Genomic DNA, 19,474 nt, shown 5'->3' with positions numbered 1-19,474 from the left:
TATTGCTTTTTTTTTTTTCTTTTTGAAAAAGAAAACTGAAAAAAAAAAATTTCTTTTAGAAAATTTCAGGATACTTGCAATTATATCATAGATATTTCTCCCAATAATTATCATTGATTTCTTATAATATTGAAAGAGAGAGAGAGAGAGAGAGAGAGAGAGAGAGGGAGGAAGAGAAGGAGAGAGGGTGAAAGGAAATGAAAGAAAGCGATGGATGAAAATAATTGAAATAATAAAATTATTTGTTAAAATAATAAGCAAATAGTCATTTACTCTGATATCACTTATCAAATGATAAATTTTGATAAATATTATTTTGAAAAAAAAAAAAAGAGAGAGAGAGAGAGGCACATTAAATATAATAAATATATAATATAATGAGCATTGCTATTTAATAAATTAAAAATCATGACACATTGTTTACTAGCAAATGATTTTTGTTTTTGTTTTGGTGGAGAAAAAAAAAGTAACAAAAGCTTATTGTGTGAATATTTCCATTATTATTTGTTTTGTTTTCATACGAATACAAAAAAACAATAATAAAAAGTAAAAATAAAATGATGGAGCAATTCTTTTTTTCTTTTCATTTTTAGATTAAATTTTTATAAAAATGAGTAAAACTTTTCAATTAAAATTTATAATTTACTATGATAAATGAATGTATTAATTTGTTTGTAAGCGAATTTTTGCAAAAATTATTCTAACAAATTTAATTTATGCTGTTTTCAATATAGAAAGAAAAAAAAAAAAAGAAAGGAATGCTTTACTGAATTCTTATCAGAAAGAAGAATCTCTTATCATTAATTATATCTAAACTTTGTACGCTTATAAATGCGTGAAGTCTCGACTTGATAAAAAAGCATCCTGCCCTACCATACTGTAAAGCATACAAAAATTCCTAAATTAAACTTAATTAAACTTAATCATTTCTTTTTTTTTTTGCTATAAAAATTTAACAATAAAATAAATTATTCATTTCAACTTTAAAGAATTTAAATTATATCATTTGAATAGAAAAGAAAATCCATTAACTTTTGCATATTTTTTAAGTTAAACTAATATTAATTATTATTATTATTAATTATTACCATAATTATTAATATTAATTATTATTACAATATTCATGAATCAAGTAACCTTTTTTTTTTTCAACTTTTTCAATGTAAATTAAGTAATATTTCAATATTTTTAGTCTGTAAATCAATAAATTGAATATTTAATAAACTTTCCGATTTCTTCCGGAATTTTTTTTTATCATCAGAATAGATAAAATAGTCGATGAAATTTTTACAATTATTAAACTATTACCAAAAATGCATTTCAAAATGTAAAGTAAACATATAATTGGAAATTTTTTTTTTTTTTAATGAATCAATGCATTAAATTATTGTTTCACATAGCTCATCATACTTGTTATTTCTGTTCATCATATTATTATTTATTTATTTCAATTAATTCTTTGTGCTAAATTTAAAATTTTTAATACTTTAACAATTTATTTTTACTTAAATAGTCCAAATTACATTTAAAAAAATATTTTGTTTACTACTAATAGATGCAAAAAAATGATAAACAAAATTAAAAAAAAAAAAAAAAAACAAGTAATTATTCTTTCAAACAATTTAATTTATCACAAGGTTAAGTAAGATAAAGGTAAAACACGATGTTATCTGTATTCATTTTTTTTTTTAAGGTTTGGTATAGATTACATTTAAAATAACTTTTCATTTAATTCTCGAAAAAAAAAAAAAAAAGGAGTGATGACATAGAAATGTCATCAAACTTCATTCTTTCATTCACCTATTTGACATTCTCTACTAAATTTCATGAAAGAAATTTTTATTTTACCTAAAATATTAAAAAAAAAAAAAAAAACTTTTAAAAATCACACAAATAATTTTTCTTTTTTTTTGCATTACAAAACTTTTTCTTATATTATTAAATTTTTAATTAAATTTTTTGTTAAACCAAAATTTTCATAGGTTATTATCAATTTAATCATATATTATGCTTTTGTTCATTTAACTGTCAACTTACAATTTAACAAATTCAATAGTTAAATTTAATTTCAGACAATTAATGCGTATTTTCTTTTGATCTATAACAATCATTTTTAGGAAAAAAAAGAAAAAAAAAGAAAGAAAAAATTTTTTTGCAAAATCATATTAATTCAATATCCATCTAATTAATTATTCTTTACTTAATATTTCAACTTTTTTTTTTTTTTTTTTGCCCAATTAGATTAATGAAATACTAAGTGCAATAAGTGTTACTAATAAAACCAAAATAGCCAGTGGTCACTCCATCCCAACTTTATATACTTAAATGCTCCAAACAAAATGCATTGATCCCTCTTTTGTAAAACTTTCAATTTCAAACGAAGAAGCATTGTAGCTTACTGATAAGAGAGACCAAAGGAAAGAAAATGATAGATAAGGTTGCTGTTTATCAAAACTTTTCAAATTATTTTAAAACTTTCTATTACCCTGATTTATTAAATTATACATTTCTTTTTTTTTTTTTTTTTTTTTGTAAATAATTTTTATCAATCAAATAAGAATTATTAATGCAATATGATAGTATCATAGATAATAACTCTTTTGTTATAGTTGAAAATTTCTCTTAGATTAATTTAATTATGGTTTTGTTTCTTTAACTTTTTTAAATTATTCAAAATTAAATTCATTACTTTAATTTAATTTCAAATAATTAGTGTGTATTTTCTAATACATTATATTATCGATCTGCCATCGATTGTATTAGAAATATTTTCATATTGTAATTTTTTTTATTAGCATCATTCTGGACAAAAAATTTAATTCTTGATAGTTGAAAAAATTGTTTACATTGTCATTTAGAGCAATGACAGATCAATACTTCCAATCGATGACAGATCTAAAGCATACGAATTCAAATATTTTGATTTTTACACTAAAAGTTTTACATCTTTAGTTTGTTTAACGGTTAAATATAAAATAAATTTATTTGCTTCTTTCTATTCAACGAAAAATTTCAATTTCAGTCACATTTATTTGAAATTGGAACGATCAATTGAAAACTACTGTTTTGGATGACGAAGGAAATACTTGGAGAAATCAAATATTCAAGGTAATTTCTTTCTTCATTTATTTATTTTGATTTCTCTAAACTGAAATATTTCTTATAATCATAAAAGCTTTCTAGTTGGAAGTGGAATTTGCAAAAAACTTTAATCGTCAAAATTTAAGAATATTTAAATCCTAGGAAAGGATTAGACACTTTTTAACTACTTAGAAGATAAAAGATAATTTAATTTTAAAAAGTGATGGAATGCTTAAAACAAGAGATTGTTTATCAGAATAATTAAAAGTTTTATTTCTACCCTAAGTGCTCGGACAATTGCGCAGTGCTTTTATCTTCTGAAAGAAAATCACTTCCTAATGATAATTTTTCAGTATTTTTTTTTAATTTTTTTTTTTTTTTTTATTCACTGCGCAAATTGTTAAAGCTAAAAGAAAATATTTGCAAGATAGCAAAGTCAAATTATCACTGTCATAAAATAATATTAAATGTTGACCTATGCTCCTTATAATTTTTCATCTTATTAGTTTCAATGAGTGATTCACAAACAGTAATGGCGGAAAAATATGCATAACTTTTCCATTTTACAGAAATTTTTTATAAGAACTCTGATCGTTCCATTTTATACTTTTATCAATTTCAATGAATTTTTGTTAAAAATTTAGTCATTAGTTTTAACTTCGATCGTCAAAAGCTCAATAATTTTGTCTTTGGATGGAAAAAAGAATTCAATTTGTTAAAATTCATTTATTCTTCCGTTTTTTTTTTTTTTTTTTTGACTGTTTAAATTCAATTATTCATCGCAGTGTATAATTTCGTTTAAAATCTTTCAAAAAAAAAAAATAAAAAAACATTTTCTTTTAAACTTTTACTGCACAAAATATAACTAAAAATTACTTATTCTTTGCAAAATTTAACAAATATTTCACATTGCAAACAATATTATACATTTTTCTTTCTTTTTTTTTTTGGTAAATATTGGAAATAATTTTGTATATTTCATATTTACTTGTCATTTCAAGCAATTTCACATTTAAGAGAATTTTCAGGTTTCTCAGAAATTTTTTTCAGATATCTAAAACTTATCATTTATAACAAATTTCATTGCTATAATTTGTTTTCATTTTAAAGTTATTGTTCAGGAAAAATTTGCATAATCAATCAAAAAAAAGAAGTTATAAGGAAAAAGTGACAAAATTTTTATTATTAATTAATTAAACAAAACTGAAATCACTTTTTTCTTTCAGCAATTCATATTTAAAAGGAAAAAAAAAACAACTATTTCATGGCCAATTACTATTATTAATTATTATTATTATTATTATTATTATTATTATTATTATTATTATTATTATTATTATTATTATTATTATTATTAATTAATATTAATAATTTATTTTTTTTTTTTTTTTTTTTTTTTTTTTTTTTTTATTATTTTATTATTATTATTATTATTATTATTATTATTATTATTATTATTATTATTATTATTATTATTATTATTATGAATGCTAAGCTATGTAATAATTTAGATTTACTTTGAATCAATTGTAAATGTGCCACTACTTTATTGTTCCCACTATTTTTATAATTTTCATTTCTTTCTATATTTGTTTTAAAAAAAAAAAATTTGTTTTAGTAGAGTTTAAAATGGCATTGAAAAGATAAGATGAACATATCATTGCTGTTACTGTTATCAGAAATTATTCCAAAATACAATCTTTAAGTAAGCCATTCATTTTATCATTCGCTTCAAAAAAAAAAAAAAAAATTTATATATTCTATTCTTCTGTTATTAGTATGAATAATATTAAGAAAAAAAAAAAAAAAAAATTAACAAGCAAAAAGCAATTATAAAACGATTAATAAAAAAAAAAAAAAACAATTTTGTGATTAGAAATAATAAGCACAAATAAGATGAAATGATGATTCATCGTATCATTATAACTTGTTGATAATAACAAGTTATAATGATATTACTGCTTTTTGATAAGCAGAAACCTGTTTTTAATATTGCACTGATTTATTAAATTATAGAGACATGTTCATTTAACAATGATAAGCTTTGGCATAAAATGTTAACAGCTAAAATTATCAATCTTTTATAATTTCATTTATTTGAATTATCATTTCATTTATTATAATTTCATTATTTTAATTATCGTTATCGTAGTAGTAAACAATTTTCAATATTTTTTTTTTTTTTTTTTTTATTATTTGTACTTTTTTAGATTAATTTGGAAATTTGTTAATTCAAAAAAATCTTTTTGTAAATTAAAAATTTTTTAAGCATTGCTAAAGTTAATGCAAAATTTAATTTAGTAATATTATCAAGCTGATACCATTATGCTTTTTTTTTTTTCCTTTTTCATTAAATTAATTATAATTAACAATAATTTTGAATTATTTTGATTATTTACTCTATTGCGAGAAATATATATGCATACAAGCAATTAATCAATTCCGATAATCACCAATTTAATTTATCAGTTATCGTTATCAATTTCCATTATCTTTGGTTATTTACTTCATCGCAAGAAATATCTAAGATATCACTACTAAGCAACCAATTTCTGATAAACAACATTTAATTTATTGTTTGTCAGTATACCAGTTCCAATTTGTTTCGATTCTTATTTACTTCATTGTGACAAATATATAAGATATTAGCATTAAGCTAAATCACTTCTGATAATAAAATTGAATTTTACCACAACTTGATTTTTCATGAAAAATTAAAGTTTTCCTTCTTTTATCACTGTTATTTTCAAACTTTCTCTCCATTATTGCAAATATTAAATTTAATAATAATATATTCGATAATGCAATTTATTATTAATAAATCTTTTAAAATTATTAAAAAATTTTTTGCAAATATGTAAACTTTCTTATACAATAACAATAATGTCAACTGATGATGCAGATTTCATTTTGTGAATTAGCAAATTAAAAATTTAATTACTTCAAAAATTTAATTAAACTTTCTACATTTTATTTGCTTATAATTTTATATTTAATTCGTCAAAATTTTGATTGAATTCATAAATTTTTACATATTATCTTCTTTTTGAAAAAAGAGCTCGTTTCCAATTTTAGCATTAATGAGTTTTAAATAATTTAGAAAATAAAAAAAAAAAAAAAATATTGCTGAATTATGTTTTTTTTTTTTTTCCTTGCAAATAAAAAGAAAAATATTTTTTTTTCATAAGGTTAAAAATCAAAATTGTCTTCATTTTGATTTATTTCATATCAAGTTTTTCTTTTTTTCTTATACAAAATCAATTTTTTTTAGAAATGAATGAAGGCAAATGTTGAAGACATCATGCTAATATGCATTGTCATTTTGTTTACTGATAGGTCAAAGGTTATTTCAGAAGATAAGCAATTAAATTTCTTTCATTCAATCGCCACAAACATACTTTTCAGTATGTAACTAAAATGTTGAAAATTTCTTCCATCTGCTCCTGTTATCTTTTATCAATCGTAAATATTTATGAAAAAATGAGGAGAAAAAAAAAAAGAGACAGTTGAATTGATTGATTCAAAGTTAAATTCTTTGCCAAAAGTTAAGTTTAAATTAGAAATAAACTTAATGGCTCTGATAAATAATCATTTCTGTTATAACAAAACTCTGACAGTCGAATAGTTGAAAGGGTAAAGAATGATTAACTAGTCACACTACCTTATTACTCATTTGAATTAGCTAAAAATTATTCGGCTTCTCTCTTTCATCTAGCTTTCTGATAAATTGATATAACTTATGCTTACACTGATATGATTTGATTATGATAAAATTCAGTTATTTTTAGTTAATTATAGTGATTATTGATGCGACGGATATTAGTCTTAAAATATTGATAAGCTGAAACTTCTTCCAGCTAATAATTAATATTTGATTTGTTGTACATCGAACTTTGAACTTTTCATTCATGGAAATGCTTCACGGATGACATATGAATTACTAATTAAACAACAATACAATAAAATTATAACAAAATAAAAAGATTCAAACAACGGAGCTATTTAATTTCGGTTGTTTAATTAATAAATTAACTTTGTTGTCACTGATATTGTTATTGTTTATTATTATTATCATTATTATTGTTTATTATTATTATTATCATTGTTTATTATTATTATTATTATTATTATTATTATTATTATTATCATTGTTTATTATTATTATTATCATTTATTATTATTATTATTATCATTGTTTATTATTACTGTTATTATTGTTTATTACTATTATTATTATTATTATTTATTATTATTATTATTATTATTATTATTATTATTGTTGCTATTATTATTATTACTATTATTATTAATTGTTGCCATTATTATTTAGTATTTATTAATGATTTATAGTGAATGAAGGATTTCATGGTTGATGAAATGAAATTTAATTTGATGTCGGAATTAGAATCAATCAATTGTTGATTTTTAAGAGTTAAAAGGTGTCTAGATGTGATTATGAATGAAAAATTAGATACAAAATTTTTTTGTATCTAATATTTATTACAAAAAAAAAAAAAAAGTGGTTCATAAATTTTTTGCATTTATTTATTTATTTATTTATTCTTTTCAATAATGCAAAACAAAAAAGATGCATGAAAGATACATTTTTTGATCATTTATTTATAAATATGATGCAATTAGCGCCTACAATACCGTATGATCTTTAATGTTCAAAAGTTTTTTTAATGTTTGAACAGACCCACTAGAATGGAATTTATTTGATAATTGCAGCAAAACCATCGAATAGTTTTAAATCTAAAATGTTTCGTTCAATTTGCTTTTTTTTTTTTCTCGCCAGACTTGGCCATGATTTTATCATATCATTCTTGAATTTCATTTAATCAATTATCAAATTTATATAAAATTTTTATTGTCAATTTTGTTTTTGTTATGAGTTAATATTAAAGCAAAAAAAAAGACAATGATTGAATTCATAGTTTATAATAATGAAATTAATATAATTTTAATAAATATATTTCATTTTTAATTTAAATGATTGCAATTTAGGTTACATTTTAAAATTTATTTCAAAATTAAATTTATCAATCACACATATATTTTTTTATTCATTGAGAGAAGTGTTCAATGCAAATAACAATAGGAAATAACATTGTAATTAATAACTAAATTTTGTAATATTTTTTTTTGCTAATGAAAATTTACTGCGAAATGAAAATGCTAAATTTAAATGAAATTCTTTTTTTTTTTTTTTTTTTCGATGATACTTAGATGCAACAATAAGTGTATGCAAAAGATCTGTGAAATAACATTTCAATCAACAAAAAACATCAAAAATGTTTTAAAAATATAAGATGTGAAAATTTGAATCATAATCACAATATCTGAATGTGATAGTCTAAATTACAACAATATCATCGATATTATGATTCAAATTATCACATTTAAAGAAACATTAATCATTGTATTATTGATGAAATATTGATCGTACTATCATTCTTTTTAATTCTCGAATATTTCATTCTGATTATATCTTTTTTTTTTTTTTTTTTTAAAAAAAAATCAATCAATTAATTTTTATGAAACTAAAAAATGCATTGAATTATGTCAATTTTGCAAATTTGTAAATTTAATTTTAGGAAATCAAATAATCATAAATTTGTTGTTTAATTTATAATCCTATAGCTTTACTATTTGTTTCATAGCTAATATTTAACTATTTTAAGAAAAAAAAAAATCAAATTTCAAAAAAGCAAAAGAAAAAAAAAAAAAAAAAAGAAAATTGAAGACTGAAAACGACGTTTTCTCTTTTTTTCAACATTGAAAAAGACTTTCGTATTAGAACATTTAAATGATAGTTTCAAGTGATTCATCCGTAAAAATTTAACAATCAATCAAGAAATATGGAAAAAAAAAAATGCAAATTTTTTGTTTTTCATTTTTCATTTGCATCAGAAAAATTCCTGATCAGGTCTTTGATTTCCGTTCATACTAATTGTAATCTAAAACAAAACAAAACAAAAAGTTAAAAAAAGAAAGAAAAACAGAATATAAATTCCGAGCAATTGTTGCAACTTTTTAAATAAGAAAAAACATTTAAAAAATTAAAATTTTGTATTTTTTTTTTTTACTATAGAAAATTTGCTACAAAAATATTTGTATTTTGTTATAAAATAAAAATTATTTATAAATTGCTGAAAGTTTTTTCATTTTTATTAAATATAAATCGATGGAAAAGAGATACTAGATAAATTATTTATAACTTTAAAATTATTTAAAATGAGCTAAATGATTTGTAAGAATATTTTGAGTTTCTGCTAATTAAAATTTTAGACATATATATATATTTTTTATTTTTATTCTTTTTTTAAAATTTTTTTCAATATTTTCGAGTAAATTTTCCCATTCGTTTTTTCCTGAAAATTTTTTTCTAATGAAATTAAATTGAAAATTTTTCAGGCTAATGTCTTGTGATCGATCAGAATCAACGCAAAATGTTCCAAATCATATGGAAACGATTAATGATGATACACCATTGTATTATTGTGATAGAAATAACAAATCTAACAATTGTAACACAAGGTTTGTTTACTTGTTTACTTGTTTACTTGTTTGCTTGTTTGTTGTTTGTTTATTTATTTGTTTGCTTGTTTTGTATATTTGTTAAAAAAAACTTTATAAAATTACAAATTGATTTCATTATTTATTATTGTGATAACTGAAAAAGACTTTATAAAATAACAAAACACTCAAGGTCAACTGTGCATGTTGAGCTTCGGTAAATTAATTTGAAGTAAAAAGAAAGAAATTATAGTGAAAAAAAAAAAAAAAAAAAAAACATCAAAAATTTGACGTTATAAAGTTGTTTATCGTATTGTGCTGATATTATGATAGATTAAACTAAAATTTCTAAATCTATTTTGAATAAATTTTAGAAGTAAAACTTATTTAAAATAAGTAAAAAGATACGTGACACAATTAAGTTAAATTATCCGTCAAGTCACGTCAACATTATAATAAATTGAATTATGCAGTGAAAATTTACGATTATTTTAAATAATTTTTCTTTTCTTTTATGCTACATTTTATTTTACTATTTTAGATTCAGTAAATACAAAAAAAAAAAAAAAAAAAAAGGAAAAGTTAAAACAAATAAAACTTTTCAATTTTTTTTTGTTCAATTTTACTTCAAAATAATTTACCTAAGTAAGATTATAATTTAGTTTTTTTTTTTTTTTTTTTTTTTTTTTTTTTATTTCAAAAATAATTTTAAAAAAGAGAATTTTTATTTTTTATTTTTTGCAGAAAAGCAGAACAATCACTTTATGCAGTATCAGGGGTAACAGTGATATTTATAATAATTGAATTTTTGGGTGGCTATTTTGCTAATAGCCTAGCAATTATGACCGATGCTGGCCATATGGTTTCTGATTTATTAAGTTTTTGTGTTGCAATTATTGCTATTAAATTAGCACAAAAAAAGCCAACAAAACGTTTACCATTTGGATATTATCGTGCTGAAATATTGGGCGCATTAATTAGGTAAATAAAATACATTCATTTATTAAATTAAATTATTCAAAATAATATAATACAAATTAAATAAACAATTTTAATTTTTCCTAATTTATTTTCAATACTTTTCCTTTGTAGTCAATAAAAACAAACAATTTTAATTGTAATAATTAAATTTCAATCCTCTTTTTTTTTTTATTTTCTTCCTTCAACATTACTAAAATAAACAACTCAATTGTAATAATTAAATTCTATTAACAAAATAAACACAACTATTTTAATTATAATAATTTAAATTTCAAATATTTTGTTTTTCTTTTTTTTTTTTTTTGTTTTTGTTTTATCTTTTTTTAGTGTAATAATGATTTGGGCGCTAACAGCCATACTTGTTTATGCAGCTATTAAACGAATAATTGAACAAAATTTTGATGTTGATGCAACAGTTATGCTATATACAGCAGCGATAAGTGTACTCTTCAATATTATTATGGGCGTTATTTTACATTTTGGTAAAACAGCGCACACACATTTTGGACTGTCACATAGTCATGGAAATGAGAAAACATTTCCAATTGATTTAGAGGTCAAAATTCAAATTTTAATTCTAATAAATTTTTCAATTATTTTAGTTTGAATTTAAAATGAAACTGTTAATTATACATGTATAATAATGAAATATTTTAAATGAGTAAAAGGAATTTAATTAGTATTTTAGGATGGTACATGTAAAGTTTATCAAAATAATATAAAAGATATCAGATGTGAGCAAGATAATAATGCAAATATTATTAAAACAATTAATGTTACCGATCATGACAATTCTATGTTTGAATTTGGCGTTAGTTTATAATAATTTTCTTTTTTTTTTTTCATTCTTATCATCAATCATTTTTGCAAAAATATTTGTTTCAAAATTTGCATAAATTATAAATTTAAATTCTTAATTTTATCTAATTTTTATTTTCTTAAAGTTTGATTTTTGCTATGATAAAGTAAAATATTAAATTATTTAATTATGGGTAATAAAAAATAAAGATCAAAATGTTTAGCTAAACTTTTGTGATATTTAAAGCTTAAAGATATGATAATAATTAATGTTTACAAAATTCTTTTTTATTTTTTAACATAATTTCCTAATATTAGCAAATTTTGATTTCTTAATATTAATATTAGTAATTTGTTAATAATTTCTTGATATTAACAAATTTCGAAGTTAAAAAAAAAAAAAAAAAAAAACAATTGTTCATTTCTATTTTAGGAAATTATTGATACAAAATTTGACTAATAGCAACATTTATCAATTGTCAATTTGAAATAAATCTTTTCTAAAAGTTAATTTAAAATGAAATGCTAATTAGAAGGGATTAATAGATTAATGAAATTAAATATTTCAATACATTTAATTTACTAATTAAAATTATTTTAGAGTAATATTAATATTCGAGCTGCATTTATTCATGTTCTTGGTGATTTATTACAATCACTTGGTGTATTATCTGCTGCATTAATAATTAAATTTACTAATTATCCTTTAGCGGATCCTATTTGTACATTTCTTTTTTCACTTCTTGTTATGGTTTGTGTTTTTTAAATTTTAACATTTTTATAGTTGAAAATTTGATAATTTAAATTAATTACAGAACTAAAAAAAAAATTTTGTTTCAGCTAACATCATTCTCGGTAGCTCGAGATTCGATACTTATTTTGATGGAAGCATCTCCGAAACATATTAATGTCGACAAACTGTACAATGAATTATGTGCTATTGAAGGTTTCCATATATTTTCCTCCACTTTCTATAAATTTAAAATTTTAAATTGAAATTAAAAATATGATTATTCTTTTCTCTTTTCATTTGTTTGATTGAAAATCGATAAATTGAGTAAAATAATCTAAAATAAATGAAAAAGAATGATGCTTTCATTTCTTCCATAACATATATTTGCAATCAATTTCCAATTTTTTTTTTTTTTTTTTTTTTTTCAAATCTCATTAGTACTTAAATGTTCTTTATAATTCATTTTTATTATTTATTATTTTTTTTTTTTTTTTTTTTATTATTAGATTATTCAAAAATGAAATGAAGATATGAGTGGAGATGAGAATGTCTCCATTATGCATTGTTTATAAGTTTAATCAATTAAATATTTCATAAATTTCAAAGTGATATTTTAAATTCCACCATTAGGCTGTTAAATTTGAAATGGAATTAATCACTAATTGGTGTAATAATTATTCTTCCTCTTCCACTTCTTATTTATTTATTTATATTTATTTCAATTTCATGATTTATAATTTGTTAGAATAATTAATTAAAAAATATAAATTGTGAAGGAGTACGAGATGTACATTCGCTTCGAGTATGGTCATTAACTATGGATAAAGTGGCAATATCGGTACATTTGGATATCGAAAAAAGTTGTGATTCCAATCATGTAGTGCATGAGGCTAATGAAAAACTAAAATTAAAACATGGAATTCATTTTATCACTATTCAAGTAATACTATCTTATCATTCATTTAAGTATACGATATAAGCGATAAAAAAATGAAGTCATCTATTTTAGATGTTATAGCAGAGTGAGGAAACCATTTTGAAGAGTTTTACTTTGGAAGTATGAAAGAAGCATTTATAATTTTTCGAACCACAAATTAGACTTATATTTTATTTCAATTTTAAAATTTTTGATTTAGTAATAAGATTAGATTCTTTTCAGGCACAATGTGTATGTAATCGAAGCATTTCAAATCAATCATTTTCAACTGCAGCAACAGCAGTTGAGCATATTTTGCGGAAGTAGGAAATTTTACTACAATGCGAATTTCTGGACCATTAAGTAATATTGAATTTTTTTTGGGGCCATTAAATGACAGTGATTAGAGAACGCAACGATCATTCACTTAAATGGGCTGCAATTTAAACGTCTTAACGTTTTGTAAAAATACCGCACTATCGATCGATGATGTGAAGTAGCATAGAATGTTACCTGGAAGAAATATGAGTGATATTATCACATTCTACAGTGCTAGCTTCAAGGTAAACCGGAATTATTCGCATCTAAAACTACTAATAGGATCTATTCGGTAGATATTTTAGAATTTTTACGTTGTAACTGTAAAGTAGTAATGACAATCACAAAGCACCATTCTACGCACAATGGAGACAGTCTTATTATATAAAATAGTCAAGAAATCCATCCTTGAAAAAAAAAGTAACAATTCATTTCTTTACATAAGATGAGTATCAAATAAACTTTAGAGTTAATCTGAAATTATTATTGCGCGATATCTTTCATTTCTCCTGCCCTTGTTTCCTGATGTTGACATCCGTTGTCTTCACTGCCTTTCTGGAACAGTTGTTGTATATTTGATCATTTGGACAAACTACAAATGCTTCTTCTTTATATGAAGTAACAATTTATAAATTATTACGATCATTTGCATATCACAAGTCAAAAAAAGTAATACAAAACAATTACTCTCAGATACAAAAATATATCAGATATATAAAACTACTTTTCCTCACAAAAATGCGAAAATTTTCTGACTGGAAATATAGAAAGCAAATCTGTCTCAAAACAGAAATACGAAGATCGCTTTACCAAAAAAAAAGACAACAAAAAACTATCTGAAGCAAAAGCAGAATCAAATCCGTAAGAAACAAATCTTCTTCACAACGTTCAGAGTTAATTCCACAGAGGTGCATATCACTCCTTCTTTAATGGTGCTCTGCAAAAAAAAAAAATTATTACGGGATAGTATTTTAATAAAAAAATGGTTTACTGTTAAATTTCTCAGTATACCCTTGCATCTTAACATTATATCTTTGAAAAACCGACGAAAATACGACGAATATAAGAGCAAATATAAAGTCAACACTTTGAATTCAACAAATAACATCAAATTCTCCCAATGCTTTTTCTTCCTCAAAAAAAAAAAAAAAAAAAAAAAAAAAAAACAAACCCAGTATCTCTTCCAGAACCACTTAGAATAATATATGGAGTTTGCATCGCTTCTTGCTTCTTTAATTGTTTGTTAAGCGTTCCCAACGGTGTGTCCATAGAATTCATTTTTTTCATGAGCTCTTTCTTTTCCTGTTTTGCCTGTCTCTTTTCTATTTGCTTCTTACCTGGTCCTTTGCCATGGAATCTAAAAAAAAAAAAAAAAAGACCAATGCAGCACTGTTAATGCTTCAAGTTTTAATTATGCAATAACTATCGCAGTTTCCATTACCCACCCATCTACAAGTGAATCAGACTAACTTCCAACTAAGAACACGAAATGCATCTTTTGATTCCATTTCTTTTCCACGTTCATCGACATACGTTATCCGTATATCTGGCTTGTAGTCCGCCTTTTCTGGAAATGGTCGCACAGGACCTGTACCAGTTGTTCCCATTCGTTCCAGTTTCTTTGTATATTTCTCCTCAATATCACTGCAAAATGAACACATTACGCCTTGAATTTTACGTTTTTAAAAAACATAATTACTAAACACATTTACAGAGTCTAAAAAGTAATGATGAAACAGTGATAAAAGAATATAAGATAATAAGGCAACTATAAATACTGGGCTATATATCTCTATACATATAGACTCTTTAACAGAGTTGTACATAATGAAACGAAAATTTGGTGGCAAATTTCAAGACAAGGAAAAAACATACTATCGACTGGTCTCAATTTGCGAAAAACGTTTACTTTCCAAATGTTTCAGCGATGGACCCTTCACCTTTCGTTCTTTACCAGCATCGAGATAACCTTTTTCGGCAGCAGACTTTAACATCGCAGCAACACCCTTTGTTACATCACGTTCTTCACCCAATACATTGTATGCTTCGTCATCGCTATCCTAAACTTTGAAAAACATCAACTAAAAATTACTTCTGTATTATACGCCTCAAATATTTCAGCTAATAGAATTTGAACCACATTTTTTTTTTTTTTAATGAAAAACTTACATCACTTTCTCCATTGAGTTTCTTAGTTTTTTTATCATCATAAGCAGATGTTGAAGCAGTCGCTTCTGTCCATTTACCTTTTATCTCCTGTTCTGATCTCCTATGATTACGATTTTCTCTGTAATGCATAACGAAAAAAGAGATGAAAATACATAAAAAATAATTGCGGTTAGCTTAAGATAATTTCTGAAATCAATACATAATTTATTTTATAAATGGAAAAGCATACTCAGCTGGTGAATAATCAGCAACTGCCTCTTCATCTACTTCTATTTTTACGGCCTCCGGTTCGTTCAGTTCCCTGACATCCACTGCATCTTGCCGGTTACCAGCCAATCCGTACGTAGGAATTTCACCTGAAAAGACAATATCAAATTTTTACTCAATATGCGATTAGCTCTCTAACAAACTCTATGCTAGATCCAAGTTACAATGTCACGTGAGTACCTAAATTACGGCAATATTCCATTGTAGAATCAATAACAACACCGCATTTATCATTTTCTTCTTCTACATCCATTGGTTCCTCTTTCACCGAATGTATCTTCATCAATTCATGCATCTGAAAATTTTATTCATAAAAATTAAGAAAGAATAATACAGAATTCTAAAACACATTTTGAAGAACTCTTCTAGTAGTATGCTTTAACACCTGAAGTAGAAATGCATTAAATTTGTAGCTTATATAACCTTTAATGCTGCATCGCTTTCCGGGTTTTCCTTCTTAATCTCGTGCTGTCTAAGTTTACGAGCACGGTCCAACATCACTGTTAGCTCTTCCTCAGCATCATCCTCAATTACAACATTGGATAAATCCACACCGCCAACTAGATCTAAAAAAAACAAAAATCAAGTTACTACTCTGATATGGACTGCAGATTTTTGAAATCAAAAAAAGATAAAAATAATACCACACCATCATCTTCATCATCTTCTTCTTCCTCAACTTGCTTAGCCAATTTATTCAAATTTTGTACGTCTACGAAAGCACTTGTTTCTGCACAACGCCAGTTACCCTAAATTGAAACGTGAAAACCAATAAAAAAAAAAAAAAAAAAAACTGCCTCAAGAACAAATGCAATAATAATAAACGGCATGCATAACCTTCTTCTCGTCTTCGTCTGCAAGTTCTCCTTCTTCCAAGTTTGGTTTATCTTTCACGACCTTTTCCTCTTCTTTAACTTCAAACCCATCGCTGCACTGTCGATTTATTGCCTTAGCCGCTCTAAAAATGAATAATACAACAATAAATTCAAAGACACTCACAGTAAAAAAGTAGTAAGACCACTACACAAAAGATTTATAAAAAATACAATCTTCAGTACAGACTACTTTGCTAATTCCAACACTTTTGAAATTTCTGCTGCTAGCAGATAAATAAAAAACATTACATACAAACGTGAACCTCTGCAAACGACCATACCAGTGGCATACTGGAAGAAAATTATAGCGACAATTTTTTTCAAACAAACCTTTCGGCATCGTCAGCTAGTGCTGACTCATCCGGAATGAGATCATCAGCTTTCAACATTTTCTCCTTTCTCTTACGTAATTTTTTGTCTTTTTTTGACTTCGGTCGACGAAATGAAAGCATTTCTTCCTGGAAACCGATTAGGAATGGATTAATGGCACATCTATACTATACAAATAATGCGACTAGAATGCTTATTAATTCAAACCTCAGTATAAAATTCACTGGCCACCGTGTACTTTGGAAGCTCTAATGATTCCAGTTTCTTGTTTGCCATAAATAATTTCCGGCGCATTTCCATTTCTTCTCGCTCCTTGTCAATATCAACTTCGCCAGCCTCACCTTGAATATAATTTTAAAGCTAATGATAATTGAAATGAGCATTTTATTGGCAGCGAAATTAGCACGTAAGCTGATATTATGGATTGATACTGAACATTTGGAATTTCTTTTAACGTATGCATGGCTATGTTTCATACACCACACAGAGGAATAAGCTGTGTGAAATGATCCTTGTTGGTTACAATATTTCGAAGGTTTTAACAGATATTCAATGCAGTGAAAAATGGTAAACGATAAGTTCATAAATTCATTTAAATACATACCCAAACGGAAAGCCTTCTTTGCTTCGCCTTCCAATTCATCGTATTTTGACAAAAGTCCCTTTTCTTTGGGCTGAAATTATGCAAAAATGCAATATAAGGCATAAAATCACTAAACTCTTCCGAAAGCATCTTGAACTCTAAAACATACCATCCCGTATTCATCAAATTCCTCCTCGTAAGGCTCGTAGCGATTCTTTTTTCTTTTCAATTCAACATTTTTCTGATACCTGTGGTTTTCAGCCAAATTTGTGTTTACAAGCACTTCCTCACCTTCATCCAGTACACCTTAAACATCCCAACATAATTTGAATTAATACATTGAGAATATCGTTGGAAACAATTAGAAATCAGAAAGTACGTTTCGCAAATGCTAACCTTTATCTTCGAGAACTAAAATAGTTTCGCTCCCCTCCAAGAAGTCTTCTTTAGCGTGACCCACCATTAAACCTGCGAGATCTGATTTCTGCTGCAAAAATATAAATTGTAAAAAATAAAACTGTTTACTGAAAAATTAATTGTCATAAAAGCTATTATAATGGTTAGAGAATATTTTAGAAAGTACACCTTACCTCTCGTTTTTTAGCTTTCTTGATTTGCTTCATTTTGTTCTCCTCGTTTATCAGTGCATTAACACCAAAATCCGCATCCATATCATCCAGAATTTTAGCCTGAGAAAGTAAACATTGCTCTTATAGTTATTCCACGACGACATATTGTTTCTACATAAGAAAAAATCAAGCTGAAGAACATTAAATATATGAAGAAATCGACCGAAGGACAACTATCAGTCTAGAAGTTTAAAAAGTGAATGATCAAATAAAATGAGCAGATAAAATAAAATTAAAAGAATGATCGGACACATATATTTACCCTTTCTTCTGCTCTCTTCCTCTCTTCTTCCAGTTCACGATTTTTCGCAACCCAAGAAGACGCATCTTCGTCAGAATCTGATTCTGCTAATGGCTTTACTTTCAGTACCTTTTCGTACAGCTTTCGTTTATCACGAGCTACCTAAATTCATATAATTAAAATAAGCTTTAGTGAGCCTTTTCAATGTCACATTTTTGCCAGTTATGAGCTTTCAATGTAAGAGAACATAAAATAAAAATTTACTGGAAGTAATTAAATATATAAAGAAACCAAACCGATAATTTTTCTCGCATCTCTTCAACTCTCTTCTTTTCTCCTAGATGTTCGGCTTTTTTATGGACAAATTCCATTCCATCCTCTTTGTAGATTTTCTCTACACCATCACTACCCTCCACTTCACGTTCTTTTGGCCCACTATCTACTTCAAGTGGAGCTAAACCAAGCGAAGCACGCAACCTGTTGGTTTCTTCAATTGATATACTTTCCTCACTGAAAATAGTGATGTGAAAGGAGTTTTGATTATCATAAATTATTCTGAAATAATGGCACAAATCAAAACAGAACATATGAAGGGGTAATGCAAAATGCAATTAAAACGTCACTTCTTATTGGATGAAGGTGTACCAGGTGACTTGGCCTTACGCTTTCCTTTATCCGTACGTCTTGATCTAAAAGAAAGAAAATAATTTATTACAAGATGAGAAAACTACCAAAAATTATAATAACTAAAAACATACTTGTTAAAATTTATTTAAATTCACTTAAAAATCTGAAGCACTTAAAAATCTATATATTTTTAAAAAAAAAAAAAACTAAAATAATGTCTGGAACTTACTTTCTTTCCGGACTTCGGGATAAAGAACGTTGCTTGTTCTCATCTGATGAATCGTTTTCATGTTTATCAGTCTTACGTTTCCGACGATGATGCGAATCACGACCCATTTTTTTCCCACTTTTCACTAAAAAAATAATTTTACCAATTAAAGTAATAAAGCTGAAACATCAAACGAATT

At 24.5% G+C, this 19,474-nt stretch overlaps 2 protein-coding genes across 2 annotated transcripts; one reads left to right on the top strand and one right to left on the bottom strand.

The window, feature by feature from the left end:
• Nucleotides 1-9,502: 9,502 nt before the first annotated feature.
• Nucleotides 9,503-13,355, top strand: Bm6474 (cation diffusion facilitator family transporter containing protein; the record flags this gene model as incomplete). The annotated part of the gene is made up of 8 exons (XM_043082504.1): nucleotides 9,503-9,621; nucleotides 10,345-10,581; nucleotides 10,909-11,137; nucleotides 11,270-11,392; nucleotides 11,981-12,130; nucleotides 12,220-12,325; nucleotides 12,889-13,052; nucleotides 13,272-13,355. 8 exons carry the CDS (start codon nucleotides 9,503-9,505, stop codon nucleotides 13,353-13,355), a joined length of 1,212 nt encoding a protein of 403 aa, XP_042938438.1.
• Nucleotides 13,356-14,261: 906 nt separating this feature from the next.
• Nucleotides 14,262-19,403, bottom strand: Bm3450 (SART-1 family protein; the record flags this gene model as incomplete). The annotated part of the gene is made up of 20 exons (XM_001893619.2): nucleotides 14,262-14,283; nucleotides 14,518-14,703; nucleotides 14,817-14,990; nucleotides 15,222-15,406; nucleotides 15,516-15,633; nucleotides 15,745-15,871; nucleotides 15,963-16,077; nucleotides 16,206-16,348; nucleotides 16,432-16,531; nucleotides 16,620-16,740; nucleotides 16,988-17,115; nucleotides 17,195-17,328; nucleotides 17,592-17,661; nucleotides 17,740-17,876; nucleotides 17,967-18,057; nucleotides 18,161-18,259; nucleotides 18,462-18,602; nucleotides 18,737-18,950; nucleotides 19,064-19,129; nucleotides 19,297-19,403. 20 exons carry the CDS (start codon nucleotides 19,401-19,403, stop codon nucleotides 14,262-14,264), a joined length of 2,478 nt encoding a protein of 825 aa, XP_001893654.2.
• Nucleotides 19,404-19,474: the final 71 nt, after the last annotated feature.

The sequence above is a fragment of the Brugia malayi genome (assembly GCF_000002995.4).
Source record: "Brugia malayi strain FR3 genome assembly, contig: Bm_v4_Chr4_scaffold_001, whole genome shotgun sequence".
Lineage (NCBI taxonomy): Eukaryota > Metazoa > Nematoda > Chromadorea > Rhabditida > Onchocercidae > Brugia > Brugia malayi.
The sequence above is the reverse complement of the archived record's forward strand: the minus strand, read 5'-3'. Positions and strand labels throughout refer to the sequence as shown.